Below are 20,239 nucleotides of genomic sequence, written 5' to 3' on the forward strand. Positions count from 1 at the left end.
CTAACCAACGCGACGAAGTTGTCATAGCTAATCATATCGATAATCTTGAAGAGCAGGTTACAAACTTAGATTTACCAATTACTGATCAATTTCATTTCCATCCAATCTCAGAAGAAGACACTTTCAGAGCAATTCAACGTATTCATAGTAATGCTACGGGTGTTGACAAAATTCCTATTAAATTTATCAAGAAAATGTTATTTGCTGTTTTACCAACCATTACATACATTTTCAACAAGTCAATTGAAGAAGGCATTTTCCCTGAAAACTGGAAGTTTGCTCTGGTTCGTCCTCTAAATAAAGTTCCATCACCCAATAAAGTTGAGGATTTTAGACCAATCAGTATTTTACCTGCATTGTCCAAAGTGCTAGAAAGACTCATTCATGCTCAAGTTGTAAAATTTCTAGACAACAATAGTAAGCTTCATAACTTTCAATCAGGCTTTAGAAAATTCCATTCAACTGAAACAGCTCTGCTTCGTGTCACTGATGATATAAGGTTAGCTATGGACCAAAGAAAATGCACCATCCTCACCCTATTTGATTTTTCTAAAGCATTTGATACTGTTGATCATACAGTCCTTCTGAATAAGTTGGCTATGGTTTCAGTCACAACTCGTTAGTTTGGTTTAAATCCTATCTATTAGGTAGGAAACAATGTGTATCTGTCGGTGACAAAAAGTCTACTTGGAAAAACGTTATGCATGGAGTACCACAAGGTTCAATTTTAGGCCCTCTCCTCTTCACTTTGTATGCTAATGACCTTTCTTCCATTATCAAATTCTCCAGTTTCCATACTTATGCAGACGACCTTCAAATATATTTAAGCTGTCCCATCACAAAAATTAACGAAACAGTTGGAATAATGAATCAGGATATCAATTCGATAGTGGAATGGACAAAGAAAAATGGCCTTAAGCTTAATCCCATCAAAACACAGCTCATTATAATTGGATATTCTCGTCTTATAAACAATATTGACCTTAAATCGATTCACAAAATTAGTGTAGATGGTAATGACATTCCTTACTGTAGCTCAGTTAAAAATTTAGGCATTATTATGAATAATACTCTTGACTGGTCAGAACAAGTGAACAAAACTTGTGAAAAGGTATTCTCAGCCATGCATGCATTGAAGAAAATGCACGATATTCTCCCTAGAAACATTAAATTATTATTGGTTCAATCTCTCATCTTCCCACATTTAATGTATTGTAATTCTGTTCTTAACGATATGCAAGTCACTCTGAATGATAAACTACAGCGTTGCCAAAATTATTGTCTACGTTTCGTCTACTCTCTCCAACGCCATGATCATATCACCCCAGCACACATTGCTAGTTCAACATTAAAGCTTCCCAATCAAAGGCTTTTTCGAATAGTCAAGCTTGTTAGAGATATCTTGAAATACGGTAATCCGAACTATTTTAAAGATGATTTCAAATTTGTCTCTGAAGGTAGGAGGATAGATGCTTCACATACTAGAACCGGAGAAAGTACTTTGAGGATACCCAATCATCGAACTACTATTTTCACAAAATCCTTCTTAGTCAGTGCCTGTCGTGCATGGAATGCACTTCCTGTTTCAATTAGGTCCATCGAGAGCCGAGCGAGCTTCATCCTGACTTTAAAAAAACATCTTTTGGAACAAATGACTGAAACTGTCCGGCCCTAGAACGATCACATGACAACCATCCCCCACCCATCCCACAAATACAAACCTTTAAACCTGTTATAGAACGAATTGTATATATATATATATATATATTATATAAACTCATGTTATTTCAATAAATTATCCACTGCATACTGCTGTATATTACTGAAAGTTGACTTTCAGCCTACTTCATTTTATTAATCAATTATTTGATCTTATCTACCTATATAATTATTTTACTTTATCAATTTTCTGTTTTTTTCTCTTAAATATTCATATTGATTAAAACTTTCACAATATTTCATTTAATAAATAAATCCTTAGTTTAAATAATGAAATTAACGTTTTGGTAGAAAGTTAGTGGGGAGGATATTTTTAATATTCTTTCCGAAGAATGGACATTGGTATGTCCAAAGCTCCGCCAATTTATGTAGATGCATAACAATATAATTATTATCTATAGTTATTATATTACAAATTGCTTTTTCATATCATATACAGTTCAATAATTATTTTCTTAGTCTATATCATGTAAATTCATCTATAATTTTGCTGTATTGTATATAAGTGTATAAGACAGTATATATTGTAATCTACATAAATAAAGTACTCAATCAATCAATCAATCAATTCTTCAGACTGGGATATCCTAATAATTGGAATTTTCATAATATTGCTAAGGTCTGAAGATACTCTCACAGTCAAAATTGACTAAAGAAACTATAGCCTACATATATGTAGCCTACAAGGTGTGGGCTCCACCTAGAGTTCACTGATATGTATTTCATGCTGTATGTACTCATGAAGTAGGCTACTGAATGTGATAATAGGACCTATAGTTCCTCTTATATCTCATAGATTTCCTTCGGATTCTCAATTTTAGAAATAGAATTTTGTTTTAGTTTACCGTACCTACTCTGAAACTGATATTGAAGAAGATAATTCAAATAAATATCATTATTAACCATGAACTAATTTGTTTGATATTCACTTCTAACAAATATGCTTTTTTCAGGATCAGAAACTTCGGAATCAGCCAATGCGGAAGCTTCAACAGAGAGTGACTTCAATGCAGAGGTTTCTGAGATCATTATCAATGAAGACAGTGATATGGGAACTGGTGATGTTACTGGAAGTGGGTGCCAACTGGATATGGGAGAAGAAGAACCATGTAATCCAAGAAATGGAAGGCCAGCAAAAGGTAGGAAAAGAAAGCATGAAAATGAGACAAGAGAGAGCAGGAAGAAGAAGAAAAATAGCAATAGTCCCTATATAAATTACAAGGACAAATTGATAGACAAAAAAGTGTTTGACAGTACTCCATGTCCATGTAAAAGACAATGCTCTAGACTTATTGGGGTGGAGAATGCTGAAAAAGAATTTCAAAGATTCTGGTCATTAGGATCATATGATGCTCAAACTACATTCATAGCTGCTTGTGTTTCAGAAGCCCCCAAAAAACGCACATATGGCCACAACACAGAGAAAAGAATGTTTTCTGGAACATATACTCTAGATTCAAAAATTGTTTGCCGAGAGATGTTCTGTAAACCTCTTGGCATCACCCCATGCAGAATTAATACTGCATTGAAAAAATTCAATGGCAGAGCTCCCATTACTGACCAGAGGGGTCAAAAACAAGGTGGTTTCAATAAGCTCCCATCAGAAAAAGTTCAAGAAATTATTAGTCAAATAGAGAGAATTCCAAAATATGTTTCTCATTATTGTCGAAAAGAGACAGCTAAAGAGTATTTACCTGTTGGAACTACCTTACAGAAATGTATGATGTTTATTGTGAAGAGGTGAATGAACCAGCAAGTTTATCATTCTACAAAAAAGTATTCTATGAAAAGTTTAATTTGAAAACAAAAGCTTTGAAAAAAGATACATGCAACATCTGTGACACATTGATGATTAAAGTAAGGAATGAAAAAAATGATGAACAGAGAAAAAAATATGAAAATGAACACAAAATCCACTTAGATAGAGCAGAAGAGGCTAGAAAACTTTTAAAAAGAGATATGATCCTGGCAAAAGAGAATGAAAACATTGAGTGCCTCACTTTTGATCTTGAGAAGACACTTCCACTCCCCCGAGTTCCAACAAATATCCTTTTCTATAAAAGACAGATTTGGGTTTATAATGCTGGTATTCACAGTGGGAAAGAGAATAAAGATTATTGCTATGTGTGGGTGGAAGGAGTTGCTGGGAGAGGAGCACAAGAGATAGGGTCATGTATAGCTAAGCATGCATCACTTCATGTATCTGAAAAAATTGAACACCTCATTTTATGGAGTGATGCATGTGGAGGCCAAAATAGAAATATCAAGCTGACTCTATTCCTAAAATCTCTGCTGCATTCCTCACCTACATTGAAAACAGTAACATTAAAATTTTTATGTTCTGGGCACAGCTTTTTGCCGAATGATGCAATGTTTGGTGACATCGAATGTGCTCTGAAGCATCAACAGACACTGTATCTTCCTACAGACTACATGAACGCTATGAGAAGCTGTAGGAAGAAGATGCCACTCATCGTATATGAGATGAAGAGGGAGGACTTTTTTTAGACAGTCAGTGTCGAAAAAAAATAACAAACAGAAAAATTTCTGTAGAAAATAAAAAAGTAAATTGGTTCCATATTAGGCAGATCAAACTGAAATCGAATGAACATTCATTCATTTGTATGTAATGATGGAATCGTTCTCCAGCACAGAGCATGTGATCGATATAAAAAGACGGGCAAAAAGGCATCAAGAAAGGCCAGAGCAGCTCTTTAACTTGAGTGAGATGGGATTGCTGTGGCCCATTGGAAAACCAATACAGGAGGCAAAACTCAAAGACTTGGTATCAATAAAACATTTGATACCAGCTGATGCCCAATTTTTTTATGAAAGTCTAGAGAATGGGCCAACCCAGACTAACTTTTGTGAAGACATTGAAGGGTATAATGTGGCAAATCTTGATTTTGACACAGAAAGTCAATAATGTAGGCTACTGATTTCAATTCTTACAATAGGTACCTATCTATTTGGATTTTTTTGTAACTTTTTAGAATGTTTGAACTTTTGTGAATATATATGATTTGAAACAAGATTTTATTTTAATAATTCATTTAGTTATCATTATCTTGAGTAAATACCCATCATCCATGACAACTTCCTCCCTGATAAACAGCATTGTGATTTATATCAGAAATTATCCAACATACAAAAGTATCTGTACGATTCTAAAGGTCACATAATGCCTGGTTTCTTAGGCTATGTACACATGGTAGCGTCGCACCGCGCGGTGCGACGCGCGTCCAAAATTCTGCAGTTGTACACATGCGAGCGTTTTATACGCAGCGTCCACCTCCAGTTTAGCAATGGAAGTTGAAGAGGTAACATGTATGTGGCTTGTGTATCGTAGATATAAAGCGAGAAAACGAAGGCAAAGAAACTTTTAGGTTCACCCTAATTTGACCGATAGATTAACGGATTGGGCTTTTGTGACACTTTACCCTAACTTGAGGAAATACGAACCCAAGTTTTTTAACTATTTGCGAATGTCGATTTCATCTTTTGACGAGTTGTTTGAGATCGTAAAAGACGACTTGGCATCAAGTTCTTGTTCTGTTCTTGTAATCAGGACTCGCCATATCCCATATGACACGTCGACTTTTTACTTCTTCTATAAACAATTCTGTGTCAAAATTGTTCATTTCCATGGCTGCACACTGAACAGAGTTGCTGTAAAATCACTACACAAAACAAGTGAACTAGATCAAAACTGGCGTCCGACTGCTCTCATGTGTACAGTCCAACTGACTGTAGTGTACTGGGAACTGCGCTGTCGCCGCGCGGTTCAGGTTGAAAGTCTGGGGGGCGCAGTGCGCGGCGCGTCCAGATTTGAGTGAGTGGTGCATGTGGACGCTACCATTAGCTCCATTGTATATCACACCGCGCGGTCGGACGCGCGTTTCAAACCGCGCGGTGCGACGCTACCATGTGTACATAGCCTTAGTCGTTCAATAAATTATTGAATCAATAAAAATAAAAATTGCGTTTCTAAACACATGTTTATTGATTCAATAGTGCTATTGAATCCATAAACCGTTTATTGAACGAACAACTGAGAAACCGGGCATTGCAATGATTGTAAAATGCAAGAAAGTTGGAATGTATATTCTAATGTGGAACTGAATAGTCATATTAAAGGAGATTGGAGTTATTGATTAATTTATATGCAAAAGCTTGAACGTTATTAGTGTTGTCTTAGGTTTGTATGGTTTGGATGCTTTTTGTATAAAGGTCCTTTTTGTCCAGTAGCCTATTCTGCAGAAAGCATCCAACCCACAAAAAAAATATTTTTTCGATTTTTTAGAGTTATTGTACAAAATAAACAGGAGAAATGTATACCCTGACCAAAATTTGGACAAAAATATTGATAATGGTTGGATTTACAGACTTTTGTATATTGTGAACTTGAAACGTGAATATCTCAGTTTGACCTTGGTGTGGCTTGGATGCTTTCTGCTTCACTTAGTGAAGTTTACAAGAGAAAGAGAGAAAACTTCAACAAGTACGACCTTCAACTGGAAAGAACCAGAAGATTTGTCCATTGTCGAATCTACTGACGTTATAGAGCACTTGCCAGAACCCCAGCCTGGGCGAAGGGGGGAACTCATTTTCCCTATGACTTTCGAAAAGTAAAACATGCAATAGACCTGAAGAGGAAAATGTAAATAATGTACATATCAAGTTTTATTATTATTAGCCTAGTTCCTATTTTAAAAGACTAAAGTGATTTATTAAGAAAAAAATCAAGAGATGAAAATGACGAATTGGAAGCACTACAGTATAAAGCAGAATAATGACACTACACTATGAGGCACAATAACATGATTGAGACACCATCACCATTTTGAGACACCAGATTGAGGTACCAACACCATCACCATCGCCATTTGTTCAGGTATGTAGGCTATCTATCCATGTAGATAATTTAAACTTGCTTTGAAGCATTTTGAAATTGAATAAACTAGTTTTTTACATTGTTAAATCCAGAAAATATTTTAAGTGTCGGTACATGTCAACATTCAAACCCCCATAACTCCAAGATGGCTGATTAAAAAAATATTAAAAAAATACTGGTGATACACTAAGCCATGGGCTATATCACAGTAACTCAGTCATCTTTCTATTGCTACTATAGACTGAAATACAACACTATATCACTTTAGCCCCTGCCTTGTGGCAGTGTGTATCACGGCCCATCTGGTGGGGCTACTATGATACATACTTTTCTTTTTTTTTCTCACTTTCCCTTGAAAAATACATTTATTTTACTCACTTGATTGTATAAAGAAGCTAAAAATACATATTAAGGTATTTTTTGTTTGGTTCAAATGTGGTTAGATTTTTAGCTAATGTTAAGAGTTTCTCATTTTGTATCATAATAGCCCCGGTTGACCCTACTATAATTACCTTTGATTCTCATAGTAAATAAGATTTTTCTGAAGAATTTCCCTATTGCATGTAATATATATTGTTAGAATATAGGACTTGTTTTTTTTGTATAAATGTATATTCATGGTGTTTAGTGAAAAATTGTTAATTTATTAAATATTGAGGACTTTAATAAATAATAGTTTGTATTTTAGCAAATGTCTAGTTTGTTCTCCTGTTCATTCTATTAGGCTCTGAAATTATAACATTGGAGCCAAAATATGTGTCAAAATATTAAGTAATCTCGTACTGTGACCTCGGAAAAAGATTGACTTATTTCGATCACTTACATATACAAGTGTCCAGTCAATACCACCACGCAACATTCTTAACTACGACGAAACAAATATGGTGGATGACCCCAAAAAAAAACAAGAAAATTATTTCCAAGCAAAGTGCGAAAAGATCAGAATGAGTCATGAATTTTACAAAGAGTGCAACATCTGTCATGTTCGCATGCACTGATGATGGTGAACTTCTACCAGCATACATTGTCTACAAGGCTGAAGGGATGTAGTCCTCTTGGACAGTAGGTGGAACCCCAGGAGCCAGATACAACAGAACCAAGTCAGGGTGATTTAATGAATGTTGTTTTTTGGACTGGTTCCACACTATTGTAGTCCCATGGGCTGAAAACCGGATTGGACAAAAAATGCTGATAGAAGACAACTTATCTAGCCACTTTTCTGGAGACATAATAAAAAAATGCAATGAACTGAACATTTCGTTCCTTTGCTTACCACCAAATACAACTCACTTTACTCTGCCACTGGATGTGGGAAAGCCTTTAGAGACTTGGAATGATGAGTTTCCAAGACTCCTTGATACAGTTTTAAACAATATGAAGGAGAGCATCGCCAACAACATACGATCAGGGTTTTCAGCTACAGGTATCAGACCTTTTTATAAAGAACAAGTTCTCAATCAATGCCTGCTCCAGAGTACCACTACAGACATTGATTCTAAAATGCCACAATCTGGTTCATGAGTGGTTGTCAAATATGCTTCAAATAAACGAATACGTCATTACTTCATTAGGCAGATAATTCATTCATATGAAAAGGGGGCCAAAGTCAAGTTCCTCAGGAACCAGTGAGACAACAAATTCATCTGGCCTCCAAAGGATGATATTGATGATGTACCAATTCATTAAATTGCTGAAGTTCTCCCTGAACCAACTATGGTTTCACAAGAGGGTCAGGAATTTTTGTATTCAATTCTGACCTGAGCAAATACAACATCATTTGAACAAGAGAAAGAATAAATTTAAATATAAATACAAATCTCAGTACCCTTTTTCAATTATTTTATAACAACTGAGATTAGTATTTCTATTTATATTACAAGTAGCCCTAAACAGAAAAGAGACAAAGAAGAAATTGAAAATATAAATTCGTGATATCTGCATTTGAATCAAGTATACAGATATTTTTTAAAAAATAATTTCAAAAATGCTTTATGTGGTCTAAAAATAATATATTTCACTCAAGAACTTGAAAATAAATTAGTTTAAAGTAATTAAAAGGCACTGCCAGTCTTCTACAATGATTACAATCAATTATAGTCATGGACAAGGACATTATAAATTTTTGATTCAAGAACAGTTAATTAATAATTTGGTGTGCGTTTTTACGATGTTTTTGAAGATGGTTGTGACTTTTTTGAAAATATCAAAATCGTTTCTCTATGCAAGACCCAATTATTAATTGATCAGTTGAGAAGAAGTATGCAGCATTACAAGCCTTCTAAATCAATTACAAGTAATTATATTCTTGGATGTGGAAATTACATTTTTTCGGTGAGTCATTTCAGTTCTTGCTTCCTAAAAATAATTTATTGTTTATTGTTCTTCGACGTTCGGTGTAGCAAGGAAGGTGATATTTTGTTAGATATATGTTTTGAATAAAATACTTGACATAGAGACAAGCTGGCACAATTGAAGGGGCAGAGGAAACCTGTTTTTTACGTTTATTCAATGATTTATTTGATGTATTGAACTCTTTCAGTGAAAATAGTTTTGGACTGAAAAAGGAAAATTCAGAAAGGGTTATATATTTCCTGGTGGAAGCCAGAAAGTACAGTAGCAAATTAGCATTGAAGGTCAATAAGAATAATGTAAAAGTATTAGCTTCTCCAAGAAAGACTGCCTTCCTTGGATTTCTGATGCGTATTGAAAGCTCTATTCTGTTGGCAGAAGAATTAGTTCTGGATGAAAACCTTGCATCCTTAAAAATTTGACAATTTACAAAATCAGAATCACGTAGAGATGTTTTCCAAATAATGCGAACCAAATCCGGAGCTAATAATAATCCAACTGCCAGGCTGGATTGATAATTAATCAAAAATTTTATAATTGTTAGCTTTGTAAATGTGAATTGTGTTTAAAAATAAGTTTTCTTAATTTTAAATTTTATAAAATAGAAACTAAGGAAGTGAAAGTGTAATATGTGTTTTCTAGTGGGAAAACATGAAGAACCCAAAATATATCCTATAAACTTGAGTGTTAATAGGAGATGAAATTGTGTAATACGGCAAGGCAGAACATCCAAAAGGATCTCTCTGCCGATAAAAGCCATATGAATAAATAAATAAAATAGAGACAACAACATAACTATTCATTCCGGTATCAATAGCATCAAACGAAGGATCGAAGCTGTTTATCTGACATCTGAATTCATCATTTCAATTTCGAAGATGGAGAATATTCTGCCGGGTCCGCAGGAGGGAGATGCTGGCAATAATTTGCCAGTAGCAGGTGTTGCACAGGTGGAAGTTGCTCCAGCTGCTGATGCAGCATCTCATGGTCATCGCGGTCGCACTCGCAGACGCCTCCGTCGGGAACGAGGACGTGGACGAGTTGGCCCATCAGTAGGCTATACCAGCCAATAGGTGGTATGCGAATATGCGAAGTCAACATTAGATAGATCATTTTATTGCAACGATTTCTGAGTTCAGAAGAAATACAATCGTCAATATCTGTTCATCAGTATATCTTGCAAGCATTAAGAGTTTATCATACTTATACTCCACCCCCGGCCTTTATGAGCCTACAATGGAAGGCGAACCAGAGCCGTCTCATGAAGATGCGCCAACCGAAGATGATGAATATATCATATTTTAAAAATATTTTCTCAAATCTTATGTACGTTAATGATGACAAGAGACTAGATTCGACTACAAAATTATCTCGATACTCTAATTCCCATTATTCCAATAAATACATTACTTATGAAATAAATCAATTGTGGTGAAAATTTATAGTCATTTGTTCAATGTTATTGCATTACAATTTTTTTCTGCTATTGAGTACCGGGTGATCCAATTATCAAGCAAACCTTATTTGCAATAAAAAATGTTCAAACACGCATTAAATTAAAACGAGAAGTACTCATGTAGCCTATTACAACATACTTCATGTATTGCCGGTATATATTGTCAGAAGGATAAGCGTATTATGATTAAATTGGATTATTTTCAATGATATACATGAAATACGAGTGCATAAATTACACTATAGAAAAAAATAACATTCTTAGGGTCGTTAGCAAAGTGAAAGCTTAACTGGATTTAATCAGTTGGTGGCTTTAACTTTAAATGAGTCACATGTAAACAAACGAGACTTTATAATGGATTTAATCCAGTTTAAAATAAAATTAAGTTTACACTTCCACTATGCAAACGGCCCTTAGGCTCAAGTAATAATAGTAACCAAATTAAAGGGAATAAAATAATATGAATAACATGGCTCTGTTTTTTGAAAATATATTTTTCAATTCTTATGTATGAAGATTATTCTTACTGGTTAGTGCAGAAATCGGATCACCCAATATACATACAATTAGATACTGAAACTAAGAAAATAATACATTTTGAGAGTATGAAAGCTCGGAGTTGTTCAACACGTTCACTTTTTGAAAGCACGATAAAACGTTGTAACAATAAAGTTTGAGTAAAAAAGCTGGAAAGAGTACCTGGCTAGCATTATCACATACGTTCGATCCAATGCACCATCAGTCTAAAGTTGTGGAGTTTGCAAGTTGAATCTTGGAGAATTATTTCGAATCTTTCATCTGGTTGTTGCACTCCTATCGTTATCCGTTGTGCGTGATCACTTCCTATTCCCCTTCTTTGCTATCTCCTGCGTTCGCCTTTCTGTGTTTTCCGTTTCTCCTTCTTCTCCTGCTGCAATTGTTTTTGCTTTTCACTGCAAACACGAGAACCAATAAGAAATTGTATGCAGTACTGAAATACATGTGTGTCAAGTTAGTCATTACATAATATTCATTATTAACAAATTGGAAATACTTTATACACAATCATGTTGAAATTGTTATTGGAGTACATTTTGAAATCAATAGAATGTACAAGTGTGAAGAACTCGAAGAAGATAAACCATATTTTAATTTATTCATCAAAATACATTCATAAAATGACGTATTTACAGAGATCTCTAACACATATTATTGTGATTGACATTAAAAAATACAAAAGTATAAATTAAATTAGTTAATTCAACGAAATTAACTCTCCCTGAGGCCTAATTCACACAGAAGTGCTGATAGCGGTTGCGTGGTTTTTCAATCCTAACTAAACATAATATGGTCCAAATAGAAGTACCGTTTCGCCACACCACATTTTTCAATTCGGTTGGCCTATTTTACAAACAATATAACAAATTCAATTGACTTGCAGTCAGAGATCCTCCAACAATCAACATGGAACACTTCATGGCCCATTGACGGCTTAAATTATATATTCAGGCGGTGGGACCTTCCCGCAAGGGACTCCCCACCAACAAAAACCATACGAATTTACTTTACTTTATGGAGCACTTCTTATCTGTTTGTGTATAGTGCTTGTCTTCAATGCGTATCTATAGTGAGACTCTCTTCAAACTGACAGCCTTATTAAATGGAAGTACTGGTATCGTATTTTTTCAGGAATGTTGACAGTGAAAGTGAGTTGACTACAGTGAATCGCACATCCTACAATTAGCTCTTCATATCCTATAATTCTTATGAAACAGGCCCCTGAATAAATTTCAATTCTGAAATCTCACCGGTCTTCTTTGTCCTTATCCTTCTTCTTTTGACTGTCTATTTTCGCCTTTTCTCGTTTCTCCTTCTCAGCCTGTTGTACTGCCGCCGCGTTTGTATTGCGAAACAAACAGTTCTCCTTTCCTTTTCCTCTTCCGCCTCCTCCTGCTCCATCACTACTCGAAACACCTCCTCCTCCTTCTCCTCCTTCGTCGTCACTGTCTTTGTCCGATGTCTGAAAAAGAAAAATGAGAATGTTACAATTTTCTCAAATACGATACATAGGTAAATAGGCAATAATAATCTAACCTTCCTTCCAAACTAATTGTAATGATTAATCCGTAGACACAATAACTGAAAATAATTGTAGATTTTTACTCTGAAATAACAGCGAATGGAATGTATTCGAAAGTGCCCTCTGACTATAGACTCTCCGATATAGTTATTTGTGAGGAATGTGCAAAAGCCATCTTTTTCGAACAATATCAAGTTTACCATCTATTAAGTTGCGCAAAACGTTTGCACTCAAATTGTGCACAAACGTTTACTCAAGACTTGAACTGCTTCGGACTACGTGCAACCTTATCTAAACTTGGCAGAGAAATAGCAAAAGGTCAACTTATTTCTCCTCTCCCTATTATATCAATTATGTACTCATTGTGAGAAATAAAGAATAAATCACTTCAGAAGCCACTCCATGATCCAATTGCAAAAAATCCTGTTGAATTTTAACCGTGATTAAATCAGAGAAATCTTTTCTCATTGGTCCTCGTGAATTGGACTAAATCATGATTAAAATTCAAAGGCTTTAGTGGATGATGCCCACATGAGCAACCGGGCATGTAAGTTTGTTAAAGATGAAGAACTGTACGAAGAACTGTTGAATATTATGTGTACTAGTCTATTGAAAATGTATTTTCTCATTATGAGATGCAGTATAACTTTAGATACTTTACATATTAGTCATGTGGAACTACAACAAGGAAGCAGAGCTCCTGCAGTATATGTCACATCAAAGTGTAATCTAATATTACTAATACACTCCACCTATCAAACACAACAGACAAGATAACAAAACAAATAATAAATAAACAAAATATTTATTTGTGCAACTAGTGCGCAAAGTGACAGTTTGCTGCACCGAAAGAAACGTTTACGCACGAGCCGTAGGCGAGTGCGGAATAATAGTTTCTTGAGTGAAGCAACGAACTTTGCGCACGTGTTTCACATTAAATTTTTCCTACAGTTACCATTGAATATGGAAAGTGGGTAATTATGGGTAAAATTCCCTGAAATCCATCAAATGTTTTTCTGTGTAATTTTATTTTTAATAAAACTTTAATTTATTTAAAATTGAATAATAATAATTATTAAATTAGTAATATAATTATTAGTAATTCAATTGAAAATTTATCTGACTGCTTGAAGGGGGTTTATCTTATGTAAGCATAGAAATGACTATAGTCATTAGTCAATGACATTAGGAATGACTATAGTGATATAGTCACATATTAATGTGTCAAGGCACATAATGGCAAGGCAACGCTGTTCTCCACTGCCATTATAACGTGGACCTCACTATACCACAGTCAGTGTTACCAACTTGATTTTGATTTTCCTGCACTGGTGCTCCATATAACCTTCCAACTATTTTGCCGTTGTCATGCTGCAAATCTGGAGTACGCAAAGTAACACTTTGCGCACTAGAGCGGAAAAGTGATTCTTTGCGGCCTGCAATAAGTGCAGAAATGCTCATTTTTCAAGGTATCTGAAGGAAAAACATATTTCAAGAGAATCCGCTAATTTTTATAGACATATTACATGTCTTCTGAACTCCCTCAAGCCCTCAAATTCTCTTATGTGAGATGGAGTGCATTGAATATTTTTATTCACATATAAAACGGGTCACTCTCAAGCAAATTCTATGAGGTGAGTATACAAAACCTCTAAACCTTATCTTTATTTGTTAGGACTACTCTTGAATTACTTGAATGGCATCATGGCCGAAACATGTCGTAAATAAACAATTTAAAAAAGGGTACTTCAATTTTTATTTTTTATTTCCTCTTAACCTTGTACAAGGTTGTGCAGAGAAAGTTTTTCGAACCGATATTACTCGGCGTCGGGAGGGGGTATTGACCTTGAACTAATGTTGGCAGACGGCCCATACTATACCGTTTCAGTCGCTATCGAGCGTTGGAACGTACAACATCGTGTGTTCGCTGTCGAGCAGTTTTTTTACAAACAATGAATCTTTAGTCACAGTGCAATGCTTTTCCATATTTTTGGAGTTGGACGTCGAGGTGCAGTACCTGATCGAAATAGTGTATTCCGATGAATTGTAGCGTTTAGAAGTACTGGTTCTGTGATGAAAAATAAACCAACTGGTCTTCCCCGTTCCGGAGTACGAACTGAACGGGGAAGACGAGGTGGTTTCTTTTCCATCACAGAACCAGTACTTCTAAACGCTGCAACTCATCTGAGTACAGTATTTCAATCAGGCACTGCACCTTGACGTTCAACTCTAAAATATCGATGGAAAAGACGTTGCACTGTGACTACAGATTCATTGTTTCTAAAAAACCGATCGACAGCAAACACACGATGTTGTACGTTCCAACGCTCCATAGCGACTCAAACGGCATAGTATGGGCCGTCTGACAACATTCGTTCAAGGGCAATACCCCCTCCCGTCACCGAGTACTAGCGGTTCGAAAAAAATGCGTTTACTCTGCACCACTTTGAATATTATGGGGATGATCCACCTGATCATATACTCGAAGCTCGCTACACCAAATATCTAGAGACGTCAGCAAATTCTTTTCTTTAAAACAAGGCATGCAATAATACCATGCATTAATTTTATAAATTATTCTCACCACTTTCTTCTGCAGTATGGATATTTCATTATTCTCTATAGTCTTTGCCCAGCATATGACTCTAAATCTTACGAGTAACAAAAAATTATAATAACAGTTGAATATCAACTAGAGGTTTGAACTTCATAAAACAAACTATCTAACTAACCGACAACTAATATCCGATTTATAGTCGGTCAATGGCTCATACCTGACTGTACTGTGCCAAAATGGCCTGCCGTATGCGGCGCTCCTCGTCGGTGCGACTGACTGCGGCTGCGGCCGCCTGTTGCTGTGACTGACTGCTCGGAGTCTGCGCAGACTCCAACAGCTTCACCAACTTCTCCTCTACATCCTCCTCATTCCGCTGCTGCTGCTGCTGCTTCTGACAGCTGATCATCAGCTGACTGCTGTTCCACTGCTCAACTATTTCGCGACAGTGTCTGCCGATGTCCACATCCTGTCGACAACGAATAGTTTGCAATAAAACCTAACCGAACACGCAGCCTACAAATGCAAAGTAGACTAACACCAAAACATAACCCAATAAACAACTGTCAAAACCTAACCTAACAAAATACTAAAACCTAAACTAACAAGTAGTCTATGTAGAAGTAGCCTAATAGGAAGTGGACTTGCATCAAAGTCTAACCTCACAAGTAAACTGAGATTTGGGCACATTGAGGAATAAGAACTTCAGACTACTTTTGGCAATTGAAAAAAGCAAATAATTCTGAGAAACTTTCTCGCTTTTTACCACCCACTTATCTATTAATACATGAAAGGTGATGTTAAAAATTACGGCACAATGCATTTTATCTAAAAATGATAAAAATAAATGAAAATGGAAAAAGAATCACCAATTTTTTAAAAATCTAAATAAAATTTGTATATATTTATGATATTTACATTTGAAAAAAAATGAATATTTGTCTACAACCACTTTTGAATGTTGAATCAGTTAAGCTGCGTTTACATAAAAGTTATTAACAAAATGTTAATTACTTAATCTTTATAGATTCTATTAGATTAGACAAAACTTGATAAACACATAATTATGTTCATCATTTATGATAAGTTATTTTTAATGTAATAGAATCTTTAAAGGAAACTGATTCTTTCTCATCAAGAAATTACAAAAACCGATGGACGAATAAATGTACACTACACAGTTTGCTTCAAGGCTGTTCGGTACATTTTTTTATTTTTATTTAAATTGGATAATCTTTTTCAATACAATTGTTAAGATCATTATAACAGTGAGAAAAAGTGGCAACTGAAGTTTTCAAGTGGTCTAATAAGCGAATTATTGGTTGTTGAAAGTGCTAAATCCGTTTTTTTTTCCAGATCATAAACGGTTTTGAATTTTCGATTGGAGTTTTTTTAATACATTCAGTATATCATTGGCTTTGTTCTAATATGCGTTTTTCGCGGTTTCAGTAAAAAAAATCTAGTAATTCCAATCTTTTGCACAGATTTAAATAATTTGCATTTACCTGTTTTAATTGTTCACAGTAACCGTCCAAAACAATATCACAAGTAGACTTAACACAAGTAGTAGACTTCGAATTTCCAATCGTCTCCCTAACATTCAAATTGCCAAGTCACAGTACCACGAAACTTTTCTACTTAGGTCTTTAATCTTTTTGAATTCATTCGTTGTTATTTTCACACATTTAATATGAAACCACTTCATACAATAACCCTCGCAATTTATAGACTTTTCATTATTTGAGAACAATTCTAGGCAAGAGCCACAAACAGATTCGTCAACACTATCCACTGCCATCACAATCCTCCAGTTATCCTCCAGTTAAAAAACAAGTTATCGAAATTACAAAAAATGTTAATTTTTTATTTATGAACGATATGGGGAATAAAATGTTTTAATTTGGAAAGATACATTTATTTGAATTTTTAAGAGAAGTTCTGTTAATATATTCGAAACCGTTTATGATCTGAAAATAAAACAAAGTTAGCACTTTAACGACCCATAACTCCCGTAATTCGCTAAGGATAGGCAAGCATAAGATAGCCACTCTAATTTTTAAGGCTGTGCAAAGGCTAAAAATAAACTTTCTACTGGTGATATTTTTCAAAGTTTCTCGATTTGTATACTATCAAGCTATCAAAATTGAAAAGTTTTCTTAGGAAAACAATTTTTTTTCTAAAAATGACCAAAAATAACTTTTAGTTGAGTTATTTTCGGTCATTTTTGGTAAATTGAATAACTTTCTCAAAAATTGATATTTTCAGAAAAAGGATGGCACAATATTATTAGTAACAATAGCCACAAATGTAAAAAATAAACATGGTGATTCAATTTTCACAACTATCTATAAGAAAAATACATAATTTTTAAACTAAAATCATGAGTAAGTAAAAATAATTCTTGACAAAATAAGTTATTTAAAAGCTGATGATCTTACCGTTATTTCGGATAAAATTCCTTCTAATGCTTCAGTTTTCTCTTCTAATGTTTCATCTCCTTCAAGTATAGACTTTATATAACTACTAAATACTCCTTCATCAGTATTTAATTCTTGTAGTTTTAAAGACAGATAAGAATCAAAACTGCTCTCAACAGCCGAAGCCATAGCTGATCCTTTATAAAATTCTAAAAAACCTAAAAAGGAAAGATAAAAGTGATCAAGCTTCAAGCATGGCCATTGTGCTGCAGCTGCAGCACGGGTGGGTATAAACTGTTCGACTGGAGAGCTGGTCGACAGTCAAAAATGTAAACAAAAATAAACTTGAGTGGAACGATAGGATCGTTCCACGTTTCCACTCTGTAAAAGCTTTACCACAGTGGCTTTACACTTCACGGTTTAAAGGTTATGTTACTGTTTATTGCTTACATGCTTAATCAAAGGTAACTGATTTAAAACTTAACATACTTATATGAAAATAATTTAAAACAATATATATTTAATACGTTACGTAGAGCTAGCTAAAAGAAAAGTTTGAATCATTTTCACATTTATTTGTATTAATGTATAAAATAAATTATGTAGAAGATTATTTAGATAGGCTGTATTTATTGTAGCTACAATAATAAAGTAGATTCTTTGTTAGTAGTACAGCAACTTAAAATAATTTATTATGAATTAAAAATGTAGGCCCATTATGGAAACTAATCACTAACCTAATCACCGGTTTCAATTTGTTAAAACATTATTATTCTAGTACATTCTTATCAGTAATAATTGCATTGCTTATCTTGTTATAAACTTCACAAAATTTCAATTAGATGTACTTTGTGTAATTTTTGAAATGCAATAATGCACTTCAAAACGCTGTTTTTAGCCTCATCTTTGGCGTAATTTTAATAGGCAATGTTACCGGTATTTGGAAACATTGCATTATTAAAAAAAAACTGGAAGAATAGGTAAAGAATGAAATCGGGTAATAGCAATATTCTATTTTTACTAAAATAATTATTACAGACAGATGATTTGTTACAATGTTGTTTTTCTCATATTTGTTTGATAAATTTTATATTAATAATCTCTAATTAATGTTAGTTGCACAGAAGCCGGCTAAATTTTAACCGTGATTAATTTCACGAGAACCAATCAGAAAAGGCATTTTTTATAAGACGGTTTGTCTGATAGGCTCTCCTGGAATTAAACACGATTAAAATTTAACCGGCTTTTGGCACTTAGTCATGATTTAACAATGAAACAGACAATCCTTTTTCATGTATTGTTGTGATTGAATGGAATTCAGTTTACTCAGTGGATAAGTTATTATTTAAAGGTATTTTATATTGTATTAATTCAAAATTGTGTTTGTAAAAGCTCTTGATTTAATAAAAGCATTATTATTGTTATTAAATGGTTATTTTTTATCACGGCTAAGTATTAGCTAAAATCTGGTTGAATTGATTATAAATGTGTAGGTATTACCTATACCAGACTTGTAATAATCTATACCTTTTTAAATTTCAAGAAAGTATCAATTGTAATAATTGAGAATAGACATTTGTATTTTAGAAGTTATCACATCATGTAATATTAAGAATAGTAAATTGTATTTGAGAAAGTATGAATTCAATTTGAGATGCGGTAATAAGATTTGTTAGTCAGAAGTTTCTGTTTTAATTAAGAAATCTGATTGAAAATCCAGTTGATCTTGTTCATGAATTAAAATTCATGCAAAGAATGCAAGTATGGAATATGACGTTGGACAAGTGGATTATTTTCTAATCTTCAATTAACAATTCCCAAGTAACTTACATCTTACTATTTCTCAATTACAATTCACAATTCCTAATTACAATTGACAGCTTCCCAAATAAAATTCAAAATTTGTAAAAATATTCATTTTCAAAAGGGTAAAAATATGATATTCAAAGTTAAATATACCGTATCTCTACCAATAAGAGTCAATCATAGGTACGGTATTGGAAACTATGAGCCGAATCTGCAATAACTGGATCTGAATAAACTGCTTGACTTGCCAGATTAGACATCCTATGTGTAATGAAAGTTTCATCCTAAATGAAAGTATCAGACAACTCCATAATTCATATCAGAAATATTCTTAGTAATATTTAAGGCAGTTTTGCTACTATTTGGTGGTATCCGTTGGAAGGCTTTTCAGTGGCTAGCTAAAGCTGCGTCTACACCAAAGTTATTAACAAAATGTTTATTTTTCCTTCCTCATAGATTCTATTAGATTGAACATACTGTAGCTTATCATACAAATGATGTGCCTATGTGTTTGTCAAGATCCGTTTAATCTAATAGAATCTATAAGGACGGAAAAATAAACATTTTGTTAATAACTTTGGTATAAACGCAGCTTTAGAAGACCGACCGAGGTGATTATTGATAAACAAGTCATACGGTGATCAAACTAGAAAGATTTCTAGGCCTTTGAAGCACTTGACGAGCCAATCCTGTTAATTTATCAATCAATAATATTGATTATTTATTATTTTACAAATGCGACTTTGTAGAAGTATTGTAAGCCTAGGTGATGATGATGAGATGAATGATAATACAATGAAGGTGGAGTTATGAATGAATAAAAATGATAGGTTATGCTATCCTCTTGAATTGATTTGAGTTATTTTTTCAATCCAGAAATAAAATTTTTATTTGATTAAAAATCGAATATAATAGAATTATGACATTCAATAAACTCTCAAAACTTGAAGATATTGAGTTATTAAGAAAAATTTTGAACCAGAAA

At 34.0% G+C, this 20,239-nt stretch overlaps 2 protein-coding genes across 2 annotated transcripts in view; one reads left to right on the forward strand and one right to left on the reverse strand.

Annotated features, from left to right (window-relative positions):
* The window catches only part of LOC111056911, a 23,571-nt gene extending 13,553 nt beyond the window's left edge, over window positions 1–10,018 (forward strand). Inside the window, exons 6-7 of the mRNA XM_039422961.1 lie at window positions 2,673–2,964; window positions 9,913–10,018. Of these exons, the coding sequence (XP_039278895.1) occupies window positions 2,673–2,964; window positions 9,913–10,018 (398 nt within the window). The remainder of the gene's footprint in view (window positions 1–2,672; window positions 2,965–9,912) is intronic.
* On the reverse strand, window positions 6,947–18,469 carry LOC111063092 (coiled-coil domain-containing protein 43). The gene is made up of 4 exons (XM_039425041.1): window positions 17,470–18,469; window positions 15,252–15,500; window positions 12,206–12,417; window positions 6,947–11,350 (listed from the first exon to the last, which is right to left on the reverse strand). The coding sequence occupies exons 1-4, from the start codon at window positions 17,635–17,637 to the stop codon at window positions 11,278–11,280; spliced, it is 702 nt and encodes a 233-aa protein (XP_039280975.1). The 5' UTR covers window positions 17,638–18,469; the 3' UTR covers window positions 6,947–11,277.
* Between the last annotated feature and the right edge of the window lie 1,770 nt (window positions 18,470–20,239).

The sequence above is a fragment of the Nilaparvata lugens genome, chromosome 3 (genome assembly GCF_014356525.2).
Source record: "Nilaparvata lugens isolate BPH chromosome 3, ASM1435652v1, whole genome shotgun sequence".
In the NCBI taxonomy this organism is placed as follows: Eukaryota; Metazoa; Arthropoda; class Insecta; order Hemiptera; family Delphacidae; genus Nilaparvata; species Nilaparvata lugens.

Excerpts from the sequence above, each read along its gene's own strand:
- LOC111063092 (XM_039425041.1), bottom strand. The coding sequence starts at position 17,637 with ATGGCTTCGGCTGTTGAGAGCAGTTTTGATTCTTATCTGTCTTTAAAA. Across the intron at positions 12,418-15,251 it reads TTTTGGCACAGTACAGTCAG|ACATCGGACAAAGACAGTGA; the intron begins GTATGAGCCATT and ends TTTCTTTTTCAG. Across the intron at positions 11,351-12,205 it reads GATAAGGACAAAGAAGACCG|TGAAAAGCAAAAACAATTGC; the intron begins GTGAGATTTCAG and ends TCGTGTTTGCAG.